This window comes from Aphidius gifuensis, linkage group LG1 (genome assembly GCF_014905175.1).
Source record: "Aphidius gifuensis isolate YNYX2018 linkage group LG1, ASM1490517v1, whole genome shotgun sequence".
Lineage (NCBI taxonomy): Eukaryota > Metazoa > Arthropoda > Insecta > Hymenoptera > Braconidae > Aphidius > Aphidius gifuensis.
In genome coordinates, this window is record NC_057788.1 from 14,410,411 (window position 1) to 14,434,253 (window position 23,843).

At 27.5% G+C, this 23,843-nt stretch overlaps 1 protein-coding gene across 3 annotated transcripts in view; it reads right to left on the reverse strand.

Annotated features, from left to right (window-relative positions):
- Positions 1-8,518: 8,518 nt before the first annotated feature.
- Positions 8,519-23,843, reverse strand: part of LOC122848998 (dopamine receptor 1-like) — a 31,555-nt gene continuing 16,230 nt past the window's right edge. Inside the window, exons 2-6 of one of the 3 annotated variants that reach the window (XM_044147513.1) lie at positions 11,215-11,284; positions 10,682-10,991; positions 10,414-10,567; positions 9,467-9,865; positions 8,519-9,129 (exon numbers count right to left, since the gene is read on the reverse strand). In XM_044147513.1, coding sequence (XP_044003448.1) covers positions 8,839-9,129; positions 9,467-9,865; positions 10,414-10,567; positions 10,682-10,991; positions 11,215-11,284 — 1,224 coding nt within the window. In that variant the 3' untranslated portion in view covers positions 8,519-8,838. The remainder of the gene's footprint in view (positions 9,130-9,466; positions 9,866-10,413; positions 10,568-10,681; positions 10,992-11,214; positions 11,285-23,843) is intronic. The other 2 variants (XM_044147505.1, XM_044147521.1) reach the window with 2 other exon arrangements.

The window sequence follows — 23,843 nt, forward strand, 5'->3', positions numbered from 1 at the left end:
AAAAATACGAAAAAATTCAATGGATAGCATAGATGTAAAACTGATGGTCAGCTGATAAGTCGTCATAAATTTGGTCACAAAAGTTGGGTCATGAAAATGGTCACGATTTTTGCCTGCGTCACAGACGGTCACAGACGGCGTCACAAAACGGTCATGTGACTTTAATGATTACTTTAAAATATAAATGTGATTTAAAATTAGAGAAGATCATATTTTTGATCACATTATGTGATTTATTTATTGATCACATTGATAGAATAATCACATAATGTGATCAAAAAAAATATAAAAGTTTTTCAAATTAAAATGTGATCAAAAAATAAATCACATAATGTGATCAAAAATAAAAATGTGATTTTAAATTAAAAATGATCATTTTGTCATAATTAGTGTGAGTGCTGTGTGTGTGAGTATGCAGCTGCGCATTCATCCAGCGAATTTATGATTTAGCTCTATCTGGCGTTCGAATTTTGAATTAATTAAAAAAACAAAAACATTTTAATCCATGGCGCGAAAACACACACGTGGGTTCAGACACCATAATGATAATAATTCACGACGCTCGATTCTCATTGGTCAACTTAAAACGCTAATAACTCAGTCACAAAGCGTCGTAGACCCAAACTGTAAAAACATTTACTATTTAAAATTTCACGTACAATCTCGTAGTATACCTAGTGTTCGCCATTTACGCTTCATCCTGTATAGTAGACAATATGTAGATTATTATAAAGTAAATAAATTTTTGTGTCTCGCCGAATAAATAATTAATATTTTCATAAACAAATAAAATTTTTTAAATAATCGAATTTTTTTCTTTTATTTGTTTATGTAAATATCTATATTGTTAATAAAGAAAGACACAAAAATTTATTTATTTGATAATAATCTACACATTTTCTACTATATATTACAATTTTTTTATTCGCAAAATAATCACCCCTTTTTTCCTCAAAAATAATTACGCGTCGCGAAAAAAAATAGAAAAAAAAATATTTTTGCCAGAGAAATATCAAATAACTCTTTAAATAATTGACCAAAATATAAAATAAAAACAGGAAAATTTTCTTCGATTTATGTACATTAATTCCGACATATAGCATTTTCGCGAAATAACCAACCCTTTTTCCCTCAAAAATAATTACCCGTCGCGAAAAGAATAGAAAAAAAAATATTTTTGCCGGAGAAATATCAAATAACTCTTTAAATAATTGACCGAAAAATAAAATAAAAACGGGAAAATTTTCTTTAATTGTAGTACATTAATTTCGTTGTAGGACATTTTCACGAAAAAACCACCTCTTTTCCCCCAAAAATAATTACGGTCCGCGAGAAAATAGAAATAGCAATATTATTATGCGCATACGATAGTTTATTTAATTTATAATATGACGAAAAAAAAATTTTTTAAATCGATGCATTTTTGAATGGTGGGGCTATTTGTTACGATTCTTTTTTTATTAATAATTACTTTTGTTGTTAGTCCGACCGACGACGCGAGAATTGAGAGAATTGCATATATTTAAGGGATTACCTCGGCCAAATTTTGGGATATAGGAGAGGGGATAGAGCCTATATTTAATATATTGGTCTGAGAGCCATTGCCAACCTCAAAAAGATGAATTTTTCATTTTTTTTTTACGATAAAACCATAGTTTTTTTGAAATAATTATTGAGAGTGCGGTTGTGTTAGTGTATGATATAGCTGCTGTGGCAGTATGTGTGTATCAATGTGGCATTTATTACTGGCGTTTTTGAACCTACGCGCCACAACATGGCGGATCACTATTCGGTGTTGCCAAGCGTACATTAGAATATAGTAGACGTCATATATACTGCTCGATTAGATGAATTTTTTCATAATTTAATTATTAATTATAAAAAAACTAAGCTCCAAACCTCTTTAATTTTTTTTCCATACGTTTTGTTTTGTCTCACTTCATAACCCAATAGTTTTTTTTTCACGATGTCATTATTTCGATTAAAGATATCGGTATTTTAATGGACTTTTTTTTGACAAAAATCGTATTCTCCATAGGAGCCCATGTTAAAAGTTGTCAACTTTGAAAATTAATAAAAAAATAACGAACTTTCAAACAATTACCAAAAAATTACATAAAATGTATCAGTATTTCAAGAATCTACTGTGAAAATTTCAAAGCATTCTCATTATTAGTGACTTTCCGAGGTAATCCCTTAATACTACTATATTGCGCATCGCCTATGCTTTCCCATAAGTGGGCTGTGCGCATTCATTACGGTGCAGACAATCTCTCTGTCACAGTCATACTGCTCGACAAAAATCTTTTGCGCATGTCCGAATTATTATTCGAGTAGGAGCTCGGAAACATTCGGCAACGCACACAAATTCAATAGGTGCTTTCTTTTGTGTATTTATTTTTTTAAACTTTAATGCGCATGATCATGCACATGCGCTTGTCATGCAAACTTGATGAAAGAACAGTGGCGTCAAACAACTAATTCTTGAAAAATAAAAATTGAAACATGGCTGATCCAGCCCCTCATGTCCTACGCTGTTGCAAACTGACTTTTTGCTGACTGTGCATTCGATTGCGCATGCGTGTAAATAAACAGGAAAAAAATAAATACACAAAAGAAAGCACCTATTGTGTATACGTGTGAACCGAACGGATTATTCGGACATGCGCAGAAAAATTTTTGTCGAGGCGTATGACTGCGACACAGAGATTGTCTGCACCGTAATGAATACGCACAAAATCATACCCTATGCGCAATATAGTAGTATTAAATATATGGAGAATTGATAGAAATCGAATTTAAAAGTTTATGTCACTAATACTTTCACGGTGCGTGTAAATACAACAGCTGTGCATGTGTGTGTGCGTTGAGTCGGGTACAGTCGAGTAGCGTCGGGTAGCGTCGGGTCGAAATGAAACTATTTCTCTTTTTTATATATCTATCGCGGTCGCGCAGGAGAGTTTTGAGTGGGGGTTCATGAGGGGTAACGCGTTAATCAAAAAATATAAAACTTTAAAAATTAATTACGCAAAAACGGATAGTTAAAAAAAAAAAAACTTATGAGACCTACCCCCCTTAAAAAATTATTCTCTACAACTTTTATTTGAAACTTTTTTTCCTAATTCTAACAGGAATCGCACGGAGAGAATTTTTTATTTTTTTTTACGAAAAAAACATAGCAAATTTTACAATGGCCCATAGCTGAGCTGCGCCATCTTTCGGTTTCATGATATTTTCATATGGGCCATAGCAAAATATCGTGTGGGCGTGGCTATTTTTTTTTTGTGTACCATAGTAATTTTTGTTATGGTCAAACGCAAAATTTATTCCATTTATTGAAAATATTATAAAAATTTTGTTTTTTATTGTCAATATCTATATAATTTATTTATTTGTTTTTTTTTTATTTCTTTTTATTTTATTTTATTTTTTTAATTTATTAACCTAAACCAGGATTTGAACCCCAAACCTTCCGAACAGAAGTCGTACGCGTTATCCGCTGCGCCACAACAACATTTACAAAAGCTAACATTTGTTTGTTTTTGATTAAACATAAGCAAAGACACGCCTGCGCGGTCGGCTAAAAAGTGGGGGTGGTTGACATTTCTGAGTCTGTCATTGCTTTTAAATATGGCCCATTGTAATTTAACCATGTTGCTTTGTATTTATCAGTGACACCTATAGGATTTCTAAGAGAATTAAATTTTTTACTATGGCACATTGTAAATTTTCAGAGGATCATTTAATTTTGTCCACAGAAACAACGTAAATTTTATGAATAACAAAGCAAAAAAAAATATATATATTTTTCTTTATGGTACAATGTAATTTTTTAGGCTGGATTATTTTAACTTTTAAATTTGGTCCTTCGTAAAAATTTCTTTATGCATTGTAGTTTTTAATTTGAACATAGCAAAAAAACATTATATAAATTGCTATGGTACATTTTAATTTTTCAAGACAAAAATTGTTTTTTTTTGTTAACATAATAGTAAATATTTGAATAGTCAGAAGATAGACCCTCAATGATATGGCGCCATAGCAAAATTTGCTGAAAATTTTTCTCCGTGCGTGAAATTGATTATTTTAATTTCAATTAATTTTTTTTAACCCTTTCCCGGGGGGGGTAGAATTTCTTAAATATTTTTATTGAAATCGGAAGGTCGAAATACCCTTAAAATAATTTTTTCATCAAAATCGGGTAAAATTTTTTAAAATGCCCATTTAAAACAGAACTTGCCTGGATCACTTGCGGCCGTCAACAACACTAGTAATTATAAAAAAACTAAGCTCCAAACCTCTTTACTTCTTTTTCCATACGTTTTGTTTTGTCTTATTTCATAATAGTTTTCTTTTTCATGATGTCATTTTGTCGATAAAAGATATCGGTATATGTTAATGGACTCTTTTTGGCAAAAATCGTATTCTCCATAAGAGCCCATGTTAAAAGTTGTAAACTTTGAAAATTAATAAAAAAATAACGAGCTTCCAAACAATTACCAAAAATTTACATAAAATGTACCAGTATTTCAAGAATCTACTGTAAAAATTTCAAAGCATTCTCATTTTTAGTGACTGGCCGATGTAATCCCTTAATATACGGGCCCTTCGTGGCATAAATATTGGTTCGGTAATGCGACTGGGAATCAACCTTAACCACTCATCAATTCAACACTATAAAGTCACCTCCATTTTTTCATGCAAGCCATGGATAGTGAATTTTTTAGAGATTCCTAGTAATATGTAGTGACGAAAGACCTTGCACAGAAAACAGCATAGTGGACACCCCCCCCCCTCTGCAGAAGGAAGAAGTGAAAAATTTTTTTAACGAACAAATGCCCTTCCTCGTGAAAAACGTAGAAAATTGAAGCAAATGCAAACAAAAATCATATATATATAATCGTATATGCGAATAAAATCAGAGTAACGAGGAATGAATCGGAGAAATTTGGAGGGAATCGGAGTAAATCAGAGTAATGCGGAGAACATCGGAGAAAAACGGAAAAATATAGGAGAAAACTTTTCGCTAGGGCCTCATGGTCAGTTCGTCACGTATTCGAATTATTTATATTCGATATTCGTTATATCTGGATTTTCTTCAATGATCAATACGATTAAAAAAGCGCGCGACATATTAAAAAATTATAAATTTTATAAACTACAAAAAGAAGAATCAGTAATAACAATTGTCGTGTCTGCAACTTTTGTTTCAAAAAATGAATGTTAATTCAAAAAACCAATGTATAAAAAAAATTGTATACATTATGATTTACCAAGAACAAAACTCACTCAACAAAATCATATCTATAGTAACTAATTAATTATATTTTTAAATTATAATTTTCATAACAGTACCCACGTAGAAAAATTATATCTGAAATATATCTCAATTATATCTCAATTATATCTCAATTTCGACAGATATGGAGGAGATATAAAAAAGATATGGAATATATCTAAATAATATATATTATATATTATTTTTATATTCCTGGTAGAAAAAATTATTCATCTATATATGTAAAGTCCGAAAATATAAATAACGAAATTATAAACTAACGAAAAAATATGGAATATATATATATTTTATAGATTTTTTTTTAGATTTTATAATAACCGATTTTATATGTTTTCCTATTTGGATATATACATATATATAATCTATATAAAAAAGATATGCAATATATATATAGCATAGATCGATCTGAAGAATATAAAAAGGAGATATAAAATATATATACTTGAAATATATTTAAATTCAATATTTTTTTAAACAATAAATTCAACATTTATTTAAACAAAAATTTAGACATTTGTTTGAACATTAAATTCAACATATTTTTAATGTTTAAATAAATGTTGAATTTATTATTTAAAAAAATGTTAAATTTATTGTTTAAAAATTGATATCATTTAATTTTAAATATTTGAATTTATTGTTCAAAAAATGTTAAATTTATTGTTTAAAAATATTGAATTTAAATATATTTCAAAATATATATATTTTATATCTCCTATATTCTTCAGATCGTCTATGCTATATATAATGCATATCTTTATATAAATTATATATATATATATCAAAATGAAAAACATATAAAATCGGTTATTAAAAATCTATAAAATATAAATCATATTTTGGATAGGTTCTAATTTCGTTACGTTTATTTTGACATATAGATGAGATAATTTTGCTACCAAGGTATAAAAAATAATATATAATATATTTTGAACAAATTCATATCATATCTGTCGAGTAATAAGATATATTTGAATATATTTTCATAATAATTTATATTGTTTTTTAAATTCAACTTAATTAATTAAAATTGACTGATGAAATTATCGATACATATACAGCCCACATCTCTAATTCATTTTTTTTTTTCAAATAAAATATAAACGAATTTGAAATAATTTGTATGTTTAAATCAATTTAATTGAATTAGCTTTAAAATAATTTTATAAATTAATTGTATAATTAAAAAACAATAAGAAGACACTGGTGTATGTGTGCCGTCAGTTTATCATCGACTCTCCGCCACTGCCCCTCATCGTTGATGAAATATACAACAGTGCGCAGAATCACCCAATAAAAAATATCAATACAAAATTAAACGACTTTTAAAATACAGTCCAATTTAAGATTGATAAAATTGATTTTAAATTCACGTTAGCTTTTTTTCGATTCGTCGTTAGTTGAAGTACAGTTGATATTTACATAAAAAGAAAAAACACAATTTTTGTTTGCATTTTTACCTTTTCGATTATAAATACGTTATAAATAATAGATATACTTTTATGATAAAATTTATTGATCAATCATCGGTTGTTTTGTTTTTAGCTATAAAGTATTGACAGTTCTTATTATTATTATTGGTTCTAATTGTTTTATTATTAAATTTATATTATTCGTATTAAAACGTTAGTTATTTAATATAAAAATAAATGAATGAAGATAAGTTTCAAACATCGATAGTAGCTACAAAATATAAAAAATAAAAATCATAATGATTGCTGTGGTTGACATGAAAATCAAGATTGATAGCTTCCAATGCATTTCCTTTTTTTTTTTCCCCTATTGAATTTCTTTTCTCAGACTGCGGTTTCGTGACACTGAAGACTTAAATTTATTTTTGCTAAGTTATGCCGAGAAAAAAAAATCGATATTTTATTGCAAGAATTTTTTAAATTTATTTCTCTTATTTTAAATTATGGACTCTTATTTTAAAGAGCTAATACCCATTTTAAGCATTATTTCCTCGAAAACCATTCGGTTAATGTTACTAATATAATTTATATATAGGTCTAATAGTTATGAAACCCACAATGTTTATTTTTCATATATGTCTAAAATTAAAAATTTTACACGGAGAGAAATCCGCAGCAAATATTACTGTAGTGGTATCGTAAAAATCATAGCTGACGTCATTAAAGCGACTAATTCCCACTTATTATAATGATTATTATTTTATGTTACAAGGGCAGTGGGAATAATGTGTGAATTTCCAAAGCGTAAGAGGGGTAGTGCGCTTTTTGGAAATTCACACATTATTACCACTGTCCCTAGTAACATAAAATATGGTTCGTTACATGTGCCCAATCAGAGAGCCCGCTCACAACTCATTTGGAGGGGAATCACTCGCCAAGGCTCGTGCTTGCCCCTCCAAATTCGTTGAGAGTACACTCTCTGAGTGGGCACTTGTAACGAAATATACTAATATTTCATCTAAATTTTTTACTGTAGTCTACCGGAATTTTTGGAAGTCTCGAGTTAATGGTATACTTTATGCCAGAAATTACTGTAGTGTACAGCAGGTTTTCCCGCCAGATGACACGAATATTTATTGGAAATCAAGTGTGTTCCTAACCTCTTCTAAAAAAGTTTATTGTTTTTATTTTATTCATGAATTTAAATAAAAATACGGTGAAACACATGAAAATTATAAAATGGTTTATTTTTTTTAAATTAATAAACACGTTACATTTTTATTCTGATGTTTAAATAATAAGGTTTTATTTAATTTTTTGTGACGTTTTTTTGTTTTGTTTTGATTAAAACTACTGAAGTGTAGTAGGAAATTCTAGTCGATCCTGGTGGCCTCCCCACGCAACTTCTCAATTTCCAGTAGACTACAGTAAAATTTGTTTGATACTCTACAGCATTATTTGCTGCGGATTTCTCTCCGTGTATAATTCAATATTTATAATTTATTATCTGGCTACGTCAAGTTATAATAAATAGTTACAGAACTTATTGGAATCTTTCTTGATCGATCAATCTATAAACTCATTTGTAAAGTATAAAGCATAATTACGCGATTCAATAATTTTAAAGTTTTACGTAACAAGAAAAAATTTTTTCATTCAAAACTGAATAGAAAATTTTGAAAAAAAAAGTTTAATTTTCAATGAAAATGCTACAGAAAAATTCACAATAGATTTTCGATAAATTACAAACAAAATGCAACATTTTAACTAAATGGGTTTCGAGATAATTATGTTTAAAAAATATGACTTTTTTTTTTTTTTTGCTCTACAACTAAAATTATTACTATAATTTTGAATAAATCTTTCACTATTAATTTATCTATTATACACTTTTTTTTATTTTCCATTTTTAATATACACTCATCTAATAAAATTATCATAATGATTGTCATTAAAAGATCATCTTTTTCCTTAGATACTCTTTATACTTATAATTATTATTATAAGTACTTAATACTTGTAATGTTTTCTTATCATTTGGTGTATTAATCATTAAATATTATTAATATTTTTAATTTTATCATTGGTCTCTTTAATATTTTTTTTCTTATATATATATTATTAAAATTAAATTGAACTAACAATTGTGTCACGATGTTGTCGTCCGGTTATTACTTGGTTCACCTGACAACTGTCAGCACTTGATCTTGGACTAATGTTGCACTCAACGATTGAGCCATTACGCTTTTGTACAATTACGGAACGAAATTCTCCACATTCACTCGTTGATGGTTGATTTCCACGAGCTCGAGCACCCTTGGTAAGTATACGCTTGAATGCCTCACGGAATTCAGTGTTAAAAATGCTGTATATTATTGGATTAAAGGCCGAGTTGCTATAGCCAAGCCAGGTTAGTACCTGTTGAATACAAAAAAAAAAAACAAACATGTTGATTAGTCATCCAGCGTACGTGTACGGAAATTTGAAATCTCTTTGACTTAATTAGCTTTAAATTTCCTAGCTCGTAAGTCAAGATTTTCTTAAGATGTTTAAGACTGTCAGACTAATTAGATAATTATAAGTTTTAATAATAATTAAAATTTATATAACTATATTAACGATTAAGATGATTAACTTAATATAGCGTGAAAAAAAAATCATAACTTAGAACTTTATTATGAAAACATAGTATTTCCTATTTCAAATTTTTTAAATTAAAAAATAATGGTAATCTAAATCAATCATTAAAACATACCTGAAAAGCTCGGTCTGGTATACATGTCTTGCAGAATGCAGCGACAATATTCACGCAAAAAAATGGCACCCAACAAATAAGAAAAACCCCCATTATAACACCAACAGTTATAGCTGCTTTATGATCAGAAACATGATATGGACTTGTTGGTTTTGTTTTAGTTTGTGACTTTATTTTTGATGGTTGTAATTTTCTTGTTGTTCTTGCACGAAAACTTTTACCAATTGATGATGGTTGGGGTATTTTTGTCACAGCACGTATACTTTTAACGTGTTTTTGAGCGTAACAATAAAGTCGACAGTAAATACTTATCATAACAATACAAGGTACGTAGAATGATATGCATGATGATACGACAGCATAAGTTGGTGATAAATCCAAGGCACAGGTGGGATATTCCTTCAAACAGTTTAAATAGAAAAAAAAATAAATACATCGTTGCTGAGATAACATACAAAGTTTATTTCAAATGCAACAGAAAAAATAATTTCTGAAATGAAAAATGAAAACGTATATTTTAAATTTATGAAACAATTAATTTTTCTGACTTTATTTTCGTTGAATTAAAAAAATTTATTATTATTAATAATTTTATAATTATGATAGTTGAAACAAAAACTTGTCACTATAATGACATAAGTAATAAAAAAATCGGTTGACATGAGAAAAATATTGTTTGCAAAAACAAAATAAAACAATACTATGTGTGCATAAATCAAAATAAACACTCTCATCTATTTTTGTTGTATTATTATTTACTTGATTTGTTTATTACAAAATACCCTCTTCTATTCTTACTGTTATAGTGTAAACCCTGATCCAATTGTCAAGAAACTAAGATCAAAATAATAAATGAACAGTGCATATAACACTTTTTTGGGAGCACAAAAAAAAATCAATGGAAATCTATCAAAAATTAAATAAATTCCATGAATATTTTTTTTTACCTGCGAACCATCGTTGTATGTTGGTGCTGGGCCTTTTGAATCTTCACTTCTGTGCAATCCTAGGCTTATTGGTACAAATGATACAGTAGCGGCTAACAGCCAGACACTTGCAATACTTGCAACAGCAACACGCCTCGTGACCCAACGTCCATATCTAAACAATATTAAACCAATGGACATTATCATCTATCAATCATTTGTTTTTTTTTGTTTTGTTTTGTTTTTTTTTTTTTTTGCAGTAACTATTAATTAAAACACATATTGATACCTCAATGGATCCTTAATATGTATATATCGATCCAGCGATATTGCGCATAGATTTAGTATTGATGCTGTACTGCACATTACATCAAATGCAATCCATGTGTCACAAAAACGTGGACCAAACATCCAGTAACCAAGTAGATCATTAAAACCAGCAAATGTCATAACCAGACATCCAACAAATAAATCAGCAATCGCAAGTGATGCCAAAAATAAGTTACCAATTCTTCTCAATCCACGATCCGTGTATATTGCAACGCAAACAAGAATATTACCCGCAACCGAAAAAAATATCAGCACAAAGAGCAAGAAACCTATTAAAAGATAAAAAATAAATTCATAAATATAAAGTATACAAATAAGTCAGATACTATATATATATAATTATATATCTGTTAAAAAACATTTGATATCATCTTAAAAATAAAATCCTGAGTTGTAAAAAAGTTCAACACAATTTACACATTTTATGAATCTTTCATTTTATTATATTTTTTACGATGTGGTAAAGATAACTTTTTTTTTTATTTTTCTTACCCACAAACAGCTCAGATAACAAGGACAGAGCATCGTCCGATATATCCTCTTCATACTCCAACGAATTATTCTAGAACCATATAAAAAAAAATTTTTATTTTTTTTTGTTATAAAATAAAAAAAGGTTGAATTTGAAAAAGTAATAAAAAAGTTTGTCTGAACTATTTTATTCATTAAAGCTATAAATACATTTAAGGCATATACAATTGTTATTAATACGCCATGCCATTGACTACGAATTATTACTATTCTATAATTATTCTATAGATTCTCATTGTTCGTACGTGGCAGGTTCGTATCTTGTACATCTATGCATAAAATTACTACAGAATTAAACTTCGTTATAAACATTAATTCTCAATTTTTTCAATAGTTTAACATTTCGTCTCATTAAATTAAAATTGGTATTGTTAATTTTCATTAGCTTTTGTATATGTATATATCGTTTTGTATGTAATAAAAAGCTTTGATTCCATTTTTAGATTTTTTCATCTACATAACGAAAAGTTTAAAGTTACTGTATGGATAAAAAAAACATATAACGCTCATTTGTTATTAATAATCGTTTATTTGATGAATATAAAACACACTTGACACGAGGCACTACGGTGCTTCTTGATTGACACGCGCATAGACGGAAAAAACAAACAGAAACATAATATTATTTAAATTTTAATAAACTTATAAGTGTAATTGTAACTTATATCATGCTTATGACTAGTGATGTAAATGACGGTCATTTTTTTTTTTGTGTCAGGTCACAAAAAAAAATTACCGTTTGTGACCGTCTGTGACCGTCATTTTTTTTTCGTCATTTTTTTCGTCACATTTTCTCCGTCACAATTGGTATTTTTTTTAAATCTTCAAAATAGTTGTAAAAAAGACCGTCACAAAATATTTCGTCATTTTTTCGTCACAAAATTCGTTATTTAAAAAAGCTAGATAAAAAATTCCTAAAATAAATGCATATTATCGAATATATATATTTTTCGTTAAATGTCCAAAATTTAATATTGTTTTTATTTTTCTATATTAATTGCAAATTTATTAAATTGATATTTAATTGTTGAATGCTATTCAATTATTAAATGGTTAAATTTAATATTTTATGTTAAATGTTTAGCATTTATTATTGTTTTTTTTTTTTTTTTTATATTAAATATAAATTTATTCAATTGAACAATAAATATTTGTTACCAATATGGTGATTACTGGTTAGACTGCTGTGTGTGATAAATAATTAGATAAATTTAGTTAATAATATTAAATATTTATAAATTTTTATTGATAATTATCAATTACAGATAATTGTTTATCAATAATTTATAAGATTTTCAACTCTGTCTGTGTGTGTGCGTCTGTCTCTTTTTTTGATAAAAAAAAAAAAATACGAAAAAATTCAATAGATGGCATACTGGATGTAAAACTGACGGTCAGTCAATAAGTCGTCATAAATTTGGTCACAAAAGTTGGGTCATGAAAATGGTCACGATTTTTGCCCGCGTCACAGACAGTCACAGACGGCGTCACAAAATGGTCATGTGACGGTCACAAAATTTTTTCACATCCCTACCCATGACTGAGCGGATTTTTGATATATACATATACTTTTTCCAAAATACTTCAAAAAATTACAATGCTTCAATTTAAATACATTTTTAATAGTCTTTTTCAAATAATATTAAATATTATTAACATTTTTTTAATTGTTGAATACAAATTTAACATTTTTTATCTTCAACATCTAAAAAAATGTAAAAATTAGAAAAAAAGTTAATTTGACATCTAAAAAAATTTCATTTTATTTTATACATAAAATTAACACTTTAAAAAATGTTAAATTTTGAATTTGACATTTTTAAAATGTTAAAAATTAGTTGAGAGACGACCGATAGGTTTCGCGAGTTGCATTTATCATATAATCATTTTCCCTCGTTTCTATTAGTAAACGACGCCATATAGAATTTTGTGTTACCGGAAAAAAAAAATAATATAATTTAACGTACAACGCTAGCAAAATTTTTGGGCAGTGCATTCGGAATAAATAATTATTTACTTTTTATTATCAGTATGTCACACCTTACCAACGATTTTGTTCATTTGTGTCAATTTTTTTTTATATTATCTATTTTATTATAAATAAGTTTATTTTATTAATATTAATATTATCATTAACATTTTTTGTGTTAATTTGTAATTTTATGATTAAGAAAAAATTGAAATAAATAATTTGAAACATAATCATATTTATATACTTTTTTTCTAGATAATTGCCATTTTTTAACGTCCTCGCCTAGGCAAGCTTGCTCATCGAATAATATATTATATAATCAAAAGGTACTGAGATACTGAGAAACTGTATTCCCGGGATAAAAATTTTAGGTACGGAAAAAGTCTTGAAAAATAAGACTCAGAGTTTTGAAATAAGACCGATCCTGATGGTTGCCAAAACTACTACTTTTTCAGGATTGTTCAAAAATCCTGAAAAAGTATGGAAAAAATAAGACTTTTGGAAGTTACTTCTAAAAGGTACGGAGATTCAAGACTTTTTCCATACTTTAAAAATATTGGAAATTAAGACTTATATAGTATTTTTTTTTGTGTTCCCGATTAAAAAATCATAATTATGCTGAGAATAATCAAAAAATTTATTATAAATTGTTTATTTAATATTAATTTATTATCAAATTTATTTATAATAAAAACAAAACATAAATTTATGATTTATGTCCCTGAAAGCCTCAATTTTACATGAGCTGTTTATTAATTTATGATTACTTTAATAATCAAAAGATGTGAAATATAAAAAAAAATGGCAAAATTTTGAAGTACAAAGTTGAATAATTTGCTGGGTAAAAAAAAAAAAAATAAAAATAAACAGCTCATGTAAAATAGAGGCTTTCGGGGACATAAATCATAAATTTATGTTTTGTTTTTATTTCACTCATTTCGTTTAATCATAATAATAGTTTACGAAAATTATTTTATTCTCTATTTTAATTTAAGCATATGATGAAGTAATATAATTATTAATTAATTATATATAAAAAATTACAAATCTTTTTGCATGAAGGCGCGGGGTATGGCACGACGTATCCGAAGAAATGTGGACATTTCAACTTGAAAATTTATTTTTTAGAAAGATTTGTTACCTGGCTTTTATTGAGTTGTATATCTTTTTAAATATTCGGTAGAAAAATCGAGAGTTGGCTTATTAGAAAGAGAGGCATTGATATATATAGTGAAAGTATTTTTAATTTTTTTTTTCTAACATTAATTAAGGAGATAAAACAAAAATTAAAAATCGTGACGTCACAGACCGCTGACTTAAAATACTTATACGGTAAGGTCTCGCGCTCGGGTAAAATTGAGGCGAGACTCTACCGAGTCTCTTGATATAATTCATATTCGTTTATTTATTTTTTATTAATTTAATGAAATAATTTATCAGATCATACTCAAATCAATATTACATAACACAAACGTATTAATTAATTAATTAATCAATTATTAGTTGTAATTTTCTAAAATAAAATCGACTCTATATATTTAAAAAAAGCTCTATATTTAAAAAAATCAATTATTTTATAAACTTTTTATTTATAAATTAGTTTTTTTTTTAATCCGCATAAAAATTTTTTAAGTGTATAAGATAAAGGACTTAGAAAATTTTAGTTTTGGTTAAATAAAACTAAGTCCATAAAAAAAAAGAACTTAGTTTTTTTTCAGCCGATAAAAAAAATTTTCAAGTTTTTTATTAAATAGTACTTTGGTCTTGGATCCGAGGACTTTTTTAATGTTCACAACGTATCCACACAAAAGTCTTGAAATTAAATACTTTTTTGAGAAAAAAAATAGCCTGTTCTAAATATCAGGACTTTTCCAGACTGAAATTAAAAGCTTCAATCAAAATAATACTTTTGTCGTCAAACTCGTACGTTTTTAGGCCTTTTTCCATACTTTCAATACTTTTTCTATATACTTTTTTTAGCCTCAAGACTTTTTCCGTACTTAGAAATTTTATCCCGGGAATTCATATTATAGTTTCTGGATATATTCTCCCAAGATATATATTTTAAAGGCCAAATAGATATATTTCCTAGTTATATTTTTTTCCTCGCGGGTTATTTGAGGGTCCGGATTCGAAAAGGGCTTGAGCGCTCGGAGCTGGGTAAATGCGGTACTGTAAATTGGTAAAATTCCAAAAGAATAAAATTTAAGAAATTAAAAAAAAAAATATATAGCCTTATTTAGAAAGATAAGAATTCCTTAAGGACATTTTTTTCAAATAAACTTTCTTTTAAACTTATTATTTAACAAAATAAAAAATAAAAATGCAAAAAATTTACGAGTTAAATTATCTTTTTTTTTTAAATATAACTCGTCATAACTTTCTTAAATATTATTGGACCATTTTGAAATTTGAAATATATATTGAGTATAATACAATGTATAGCGATGCATTTAGTAATTTGCGTTTATTTTTTATTTATAGAAAATGTTTTTTTAATACGAGAACAAAACTACATTTGTAGTTGCACTTTGACGCAAAAAAGTATCGAGGACAATTTATGACCGAAATACTTTCAAGTGACAACTTTGTTTATTGAAGTGAAACTTCTTCAGAATGGGTAGTTATAAAGAAAAAACAAAAGATGGGAGCAACGCAAGTAACGAAGGTAGTCAATTATAATTAATTTATAATTATATATTTATCTTTTGTTTTTTTCTATTTACTGTTTATTTCCTTGACTACGATAGATTGACATATCTTATTGAACATCAGACAAATATACAGGTAAGCAATACTTCTCTTTTAATGTAAATTATTTTAATTAAAACATTATGGATTCAGTTCAAAATAATTATTAATCACAATTAATGAAAGATAAATTGAAACCATCAAAAAAAAATTAATCAATAAGTTAAATATGATGAGAAAACTATGTATACAAGCACAAGAATATACTGGACAATTTCCATCACCAATATCATTAGCAATACCAAAAATGCTTTACATCAAAAATATTGTGCGGCATTAGAAAAATACATCATTATTATCTGGTTATTGTCTATCAGATCCATATTGATTGCCAAGATTATGTGAATTGATTGAGAATCTTATGGGTTCATTCCGTGATCTAAGTTTACCACTTCTTGAGCTACAAGAAGTTATATCAACAACACCTAGTAGTATACCAATATCAGTTGAAAAAAAAATAGGTAAATTATTAAAACTTTATGGAAGAAAGTGTTCACAAAATAAAGATGAGCGAGTATCACGTAGTATTAGACGTGTTACATTTTCTGCATTACGAAAACGTCAATTTCGAAAATTGTTTACATTTCGTCAAAGAAATGGTTTTATTCAGAATAAAATATATCGTCATTTAGAACCAGGCTGTGCATTTCAACTAAAATTAAATCTTATTAAATCATATGATCTAGAGGCATTACCGACGTCAAATCAAAAAATGCATTTATATCTTGGACAAGCTAGTTTTGATTATTTACATAATGAAGATGCACGTGTATTACTTAAAGCAATGGATGAGGTAGAAAACACGTGAAAATATATTAACACCAATGTATCATCAAGTTGCTGACAATATATTGTATATATAGAAAAAAACAATGTCATCTGTTGTATTATCTGGTTTTAGTTATGGTACTGAAAAGAAGGACAACCAGATGAACAATAAGTACTTGAAGATTTTACAACTGCACATGTACTTTTTAAGGTTGTTTTCAAATGAAATTTCCGTAATTTAATTTTCGATTTTTTTTTTTTAATGTTTAAATGAAATAATTATCTATTTGGTGGAATTTTTTCATAATTTTTCTCTGCGTCAAAATCTAGATAATTAGTGTCAAAGTTGACAACTTTAACACGCAAGCATAGGGAGTATAGGTACGTTTGCGCTTGTACTTTTAAAACTCTTAATTTAAATTTTGATTTTTTTCTACAGATTTGTACACTTTACAAATACGAAATCAATGAAAAAAAAATTATCCATTTCCTCAGTGCCGTTTAAAAGATATTGGCTAATTACTTTTTAAATTTACGGGTTTTAGCCGGCTGAATTACATTAAAAATTTGGGGTACTTCCAATACCGCCGTTCGGTTTTATTCTTCTAGCTCTATCCTTCTCTCTATCTCTTCTGGCTCAATCTTCCATCTCTTCTTCTATCCTTCTCTTACAAGAAATGTACGGTTTTGGAACTTCCCCCTGAATGTTTATTGCTAGAGTAATATTAGTGTCTGTAAATATAAGCCGGCAACACTCACACTACTTATGACGCATCAGTAAAGTGAAAAGATTTTAGGCATGAGGGGGCGCTATAATTTTTTTATTTAACATACGTTTGTAAGTACCCCTGTGAACCCAAAACGTCGCCCGGTCATGCGATTTAAAAACAACCTTAATGCTGGTTGTTTAGCTTGAACTTGAAGTACTTTCGAAATTACCAAATAAAGTTATTGATACAAGTATTGATGATTCACCAAGGTGTTACAATTAGAGTGTACATATGTTTAAAAAAATTGTTTTATCCAGTACAGAAGTAGTGTTTGAAATCAATTAAATTTGTCCGGTGTATACATACGTGAACTATTTGTTATGAACCATGATTTATACACAGAGAAAATTTTTTGATGAAAAAAAGAAGAATATTTCTCGATAATAGAAATAAACTTCTTGGCAAAAAAATTTTTAAAGGGAGAAATATTTTTTTTTGTAAACTATAATTGTTTTGTAAAGAGAAAGAAAAAAGTCTTGAAATAATTGAAATTTGTTCATTTCATACAGATGGCGTTTTGTGTCGAACGATAGATCGTTTTCATCCAGAAAAAAACTTCTAAAAAGTATCCCCACCACGCCTTGACACTAACACTACTACGTTCATTATAATAGACTACATTCTTGTTTCGAACGGCAGGGGGTATTTTTTGAGAAATAAACTTCTAAATAGTGATGTGCAAATACCGGTATTTTATTTTTGATACCAAATACGGTACAAAATACGGTATTGATACGGTAATTTACCATTCAATACCGTATCAATAATCTGTATGTAAAAATACGGTATCAGTGAAATTTTCGATACCAATACCGTATTTACAACTATAGAGATGTTACTCATGGTATTGAAAAATAAAAAATATATGAACATAACTTGATTTTATTGTATAAATAAAAATAAATACATACGAAGTTATAGATGATAAATAAATTCAATAAATAAATTCAGTAAATAAATTATATAGCAAAATTAAAATATAAAAAAAAAAAATATATTTGTCCTTAAAAAAATAAGGTTTTTTTAAATAAAAAAAGTTAGTATTATTGGTAGAAGTATTTATATTAATAAATTTTCATTACACTTAAAAAGTTTCTTTGTTATTATATCGGCTTTTAAAATAATAATGTCAATGTGGAATGTGCAATATAATAAAAACAGCTGAGCAATTGACATTTGACAATAAAACAAAATATCAAATATGGCCGCTATTAATGACCAGTGCCACGGTTGATAATCTAGAAATTATATGAAAAAAAAAAAAAAAAAATTTTTTTTTTGCTTGTACCAAAAACAGAAAATACCGTATTTTCACCTATATAGTTGTAAAAATACCGTATCGAAAATTTTACTCGTATTTTACCGTATTTACATGCATGGAGAAAATTTTTTATTTTTTTTTACGAAAAAAACATAGCAAATTTTACAATGGCCCATAGCTGAGCTGCGCCATCTATCGGTTTCATGATATTTTCATATGGGCCATAGCAAAATATCGTGTGGGCGTGGCTATTTTTTTTTTTGTGTACCATAGTAATTTTTGTTATGGTCAAACGCAAAATTTATTCCATTTATTGATAATATTATAAAAATTTTTTTTTTTATTGTCAATATCTATAATTTATTTATTTGTTTTTTTTTTTATTTCATTTTATTTTATTTTATTTTATTAACCCAAACCAGGGTTTGAACCCCAAACCTTCCGAACAGAATTCCTACGCGTTATCCGCTGCGCCACAACAACATTTACAAACGCTAACTTATATTTGTTTTTCATTAACAACTTAAACATAAGCAAAGACACGCCTGCGCAGTCGGCTAAAAAGTGAGGGTGGTTGACATTTCTAAGTCTGTCATTGCTTTTGCTATGGCCCATTGTAATTTTAACCATGTTGCTTTGTATTTATCAGTGACACCTATAGGATTTCTAAGAGAATTAAATTTTTACTATGGCACATTGTAAATTTTCAGAGGATCATTTTAATTTTGTCCACAGCAACAACGTAAAATTTTATGAATAACAAAGCAAAAAAAAAAATAAATATATTTTACTATGGTACAATGTAATTTTTAGGCTAGATTATTTTAACTTATAAATTTGGCCTCGGTAAAAATTTCTTAATGCGTTGTAATTTTTTTTCTGAACATAGCAAAAAAAAAAAACATTATATAAATTGCTATGGTACATTTTAATTTTTCAAAGCAAAAATTGTTTTCTTTTGTTAACATGATAGTAAATATTTTTATAGTCAGAAGATAGACCCTTAATGATATGGCGCCATAGCAAAATTTGCTGAAAATTTTTCTCCGTGTGGAAAAATCGGTAAAAGGCATATTGGTATGGTATTTCAATTTGATAACAAATACCGTATTTTACCGTATTTAATACCGGTAAAATACCAAATACCGTATCAGTCGACATCACTACTTCTAAAGTTATGCCACATGGTGTTTTCATTTAAACGGTGGCTGTTTGTAAAAAAACAATCGTCATTGATTTAAAACGATGTAATGATTGTTTCAAATGACAGATGACTCAATATAAACAATAAAAGTAATAAAATAAATAAATTATAATTTGTTACAAGCAAAAAAGCGTTTCCAAGGAATTCATTTTTTTGTTTGATACAAACGATTAATTTTTCTAATCAAACTAATAATATGTTGAAAATGTAAAAAAAAAAAAAAAATCATTTTTTTTCGTAGTTAATTATTTATTTTGTTGTTAATTCAATCAATTTCTAGGTGATTGAATTTTTTTTTTTTTTTTCCTAAACTGAATATCTAAGACGGGGGATCGAACCGAGAACCTATGGGGCGGGAGGCGAGCGCGTTATCCGATTGACCGCGAGATCGAATATAGAAACCGGAAATTAGTCAGTGGCAACATAATCTACCATTGCGCTTATTATAGTAATGGAGTCAGGCTAACATCCGTCAAAAGATATGACGCTCTTTTTTTGGTTTTTTCATTTCACTCCAACTGTCACCCGCGCCTTAAGATGTTTACACATCAAAAACAAGTTTTTTTTACAAAAAAAGTGGCAAGTATTCGAAATTGTCACTAATTGTGAGTATATTAATTAAGATGTGATACCAGAAAGACAAGAAAGAAATATATTTTTGACGTTGTAATTAAGTCTGAACTATTAAAAAAAAAAATTTCAACTTGACCCCACCTGATGTAAAATATATGTCTTGAATACTGAAATTTTATTTGGGAGAAACGAGGTGGGGTCAAGTTTAAATTTTTTTTTTCAATAGTTCAGACTTAATTACAACGTCAAAAATATATATTTCTTTCTTGAATTTTTAGTGTCATATCTCATTTTACTCACAATTAGTGTCAATTTCGAATAGTTGACGCTTTTTTTGTAAAAAAAACTAGTTTTTTTTTTTTGTTGAGATATCACATCTTTTTGAACGGAAGAAATCTGGTCGATTTGATAAAAATGCAAAGACCGTAAATATCAATTATGCTTTAAATATATATACCGCAACGAAAAAATCTGATTTTTTTTTTAAAAAAAGCTCGACATCGATTAATGAGATCGTTACCAAACCTCAGCATCCTCATTCAACTCTATCATATTTTAATTAAATTTCTAAAAGATTAGAGACGGAAAGGGACAAAATATTTGGTGTATAATAAGGCACGGTAGTAGTATAGTTAATCTTATCTCACACATATTCTCATCAACACATATATATTTCTTTCTCATACTTGACTCGAGGCACTACCGTGCCTCTTGATATACATATATACAACACTAACAGAATCATAAATTATCATAACAAAGAAAAAACCTAATTTTTTTCACAAAAAGAAGTGTCAAGTATTCGAAATCGTTTAGCTATTTTATTGTTTTAATACAAAAAAATGTGGTACCAAAAAAAGTCAAGAATTCAATATATTTTTAATGCATATAATTAAGTCTTAACTGTTGACAAAATTTTAAATGACCCCACCTGGTTCAATATATAAAATATAAATGATATTTAAATTGAGAAAAACGATCACATCGTTTTGTAAAGTTTCAATTTTAAAGGAAATATCAAGAAAAACAATGTTGCCACTGACAAGTTTTTAAATTCTGAAATTTTCTCGACACTTTTTTATCTTAAAGTTCAAAATAGTATGTTTCGATACAAGGTTCCAAAACGGCGTTTTGCGCATTGTGATATAATCGTGGAACACGGGATTATATCCGCTATGCACAGATCGCCGTTTTGGCACCGAGTGTCGAACACTATTTTTCAATAACGTCGATACTCGATATTGAGCGATCAACGTTGCGCCCCTTAACATTCTTACGCACTGAAAAAAAAAGTTCTACCAAATAGAACTTTTGTTCTAGGAAATTTTTGGATTTGAAAGAAGAAAAAAAGTTCTTGTTATGAATAGAAAACTTCTTGTTAAAAGACAAAAAAATTCTTGAAACATGACAGATCTAGATTTGAAATAAACCTAAAATAGATTTGAAAAAAGAAAAATTATCCTTGTAATGATAATAAAACTTCTTGAAATAAATGCTAAAAAGGTTTTGAATTGAGACGCATACTTTTTGTACTCACTTCATGAACAACAGTTCTAAATTTTAGAACAAGGCTTCTTGGAAATAATCAAGTTGTGTCTTGAATTAAGAACAAAAAGATTTCTATCGAGTCAAAATCAGATTCAATTCAAGAAGTAAATTACTACTGATTTAAATAAATAAAAAAATTATTTATTTAACATTACTTGATTATTTCCAAGAAGCCTTGTTCTAAAATTTAGAACTGTTGTTCTTGAAATGAGAACAAAAAGATTTTTTTTAAGAAGTATGCGTCTCAATTCAAAACCTTTTTAGCATTTATTTCAAGAAGTTTTATTATCATTACAAGAATAATTTTTCTTTTTTCAAATCTATTTTAGGTTCATTTCAAATCTAAATCTGTCATGTTTCAAGAATTTTTTTGTCTTTTAACAAGAAGTTTCCTATTCATAACAAGAACTTTTTTTCTTCTTTCAAATCTAAAAATTTCCTAGAACGAAAATTCTATTTTCAAGAAGTTTTGTTATCAAATATAGAATTTTTTTTTTACAGTGCGTTGTTTAATAAATTAGGTTACGTTTACCTTTTTAAAGTGAAACTTCTTTAGAATGGGCAGTAAAAAAAAAAAAAACAAAAGATGGATGCAACGAAAGTAACGGTATGAAGGTAAGTAATTTTAAATTATTTTTTATCTTGTTTTATTTATTTATTCCCTTGACAACGATACAAAAAAATTTGTTTAAAATTTTTTTTTTTTAGATTCAAAGGAGACAAAGAAATATTAAGGTTGAAACTTTTATTATATACAATATATAATTTATGATATGTTATTTTTGATCAAATAATGAGTATTTAAAATTAATCTGTTAAATAAACAAATAATACACAAGATAATAGTTATTCAAGTGCTTGACATAATACGACAGCAACATCATAATCACAATACCAAACAACAATAAATAATATGTGGATGAAATGTGGTACCACGTGAACGTAAAGATAGTAAAGATGGTATTTTAGATTGTATAGGATTTCAAGAAACAATTAATGACATTGAAATATTAGCAGAAAAATGTGACAAATGTACTGGTAATCCTAAATCAGTAAAAATTAAAATACGACGAGGTGCTATACCAATGTCTGATAATTTTGATAAGACTTGTAATGGTGGTTATAATAATATTTTTAAACAAATAATGAGTATCTAAAATAAATCTGTTAAATAAACAATTAATACACAAGATAGTGGTTATTTAAGTGCTTGACATAATACGACAGGAACATCATAATCACAATACCAAACAACAATAAATAATATGTGGATAAAATGTGGTACCACGTGAACGTAAAGATAGCAAAGATGGTTATTTAGATTGTATAGGATTTTAAGAGACAATTAATGACACTGAAATATTATCAAAAACATCTGATAAATGTACTGGTAATCCTAAATCAGTAAAATTTAAAATAGGACCAGGTGCTATACCAATGTCTGGTAATTTTCATGAGACTTGTACTGGTAGTTGTAATAGTATTTTAAATCAAATAATGAGTATTTGAAATGAATCTGTTCAATAATCAAATAATACACAAGATAGTGGTTATTCAAGTGCTTGTGCTTGTTATGATCGTGCTTGCCATGATCGAAATAAATTCAAGATCTTGAATGTATTTGTTAAGGATAAAAAAATGGAACAGATGATTAAATACTGAATCATTCAATGAAACAACAACAACAGGAGTTAATAATAATTTAGTAAATGATGTACCGAGTGAAAATCAAAATAACAACAA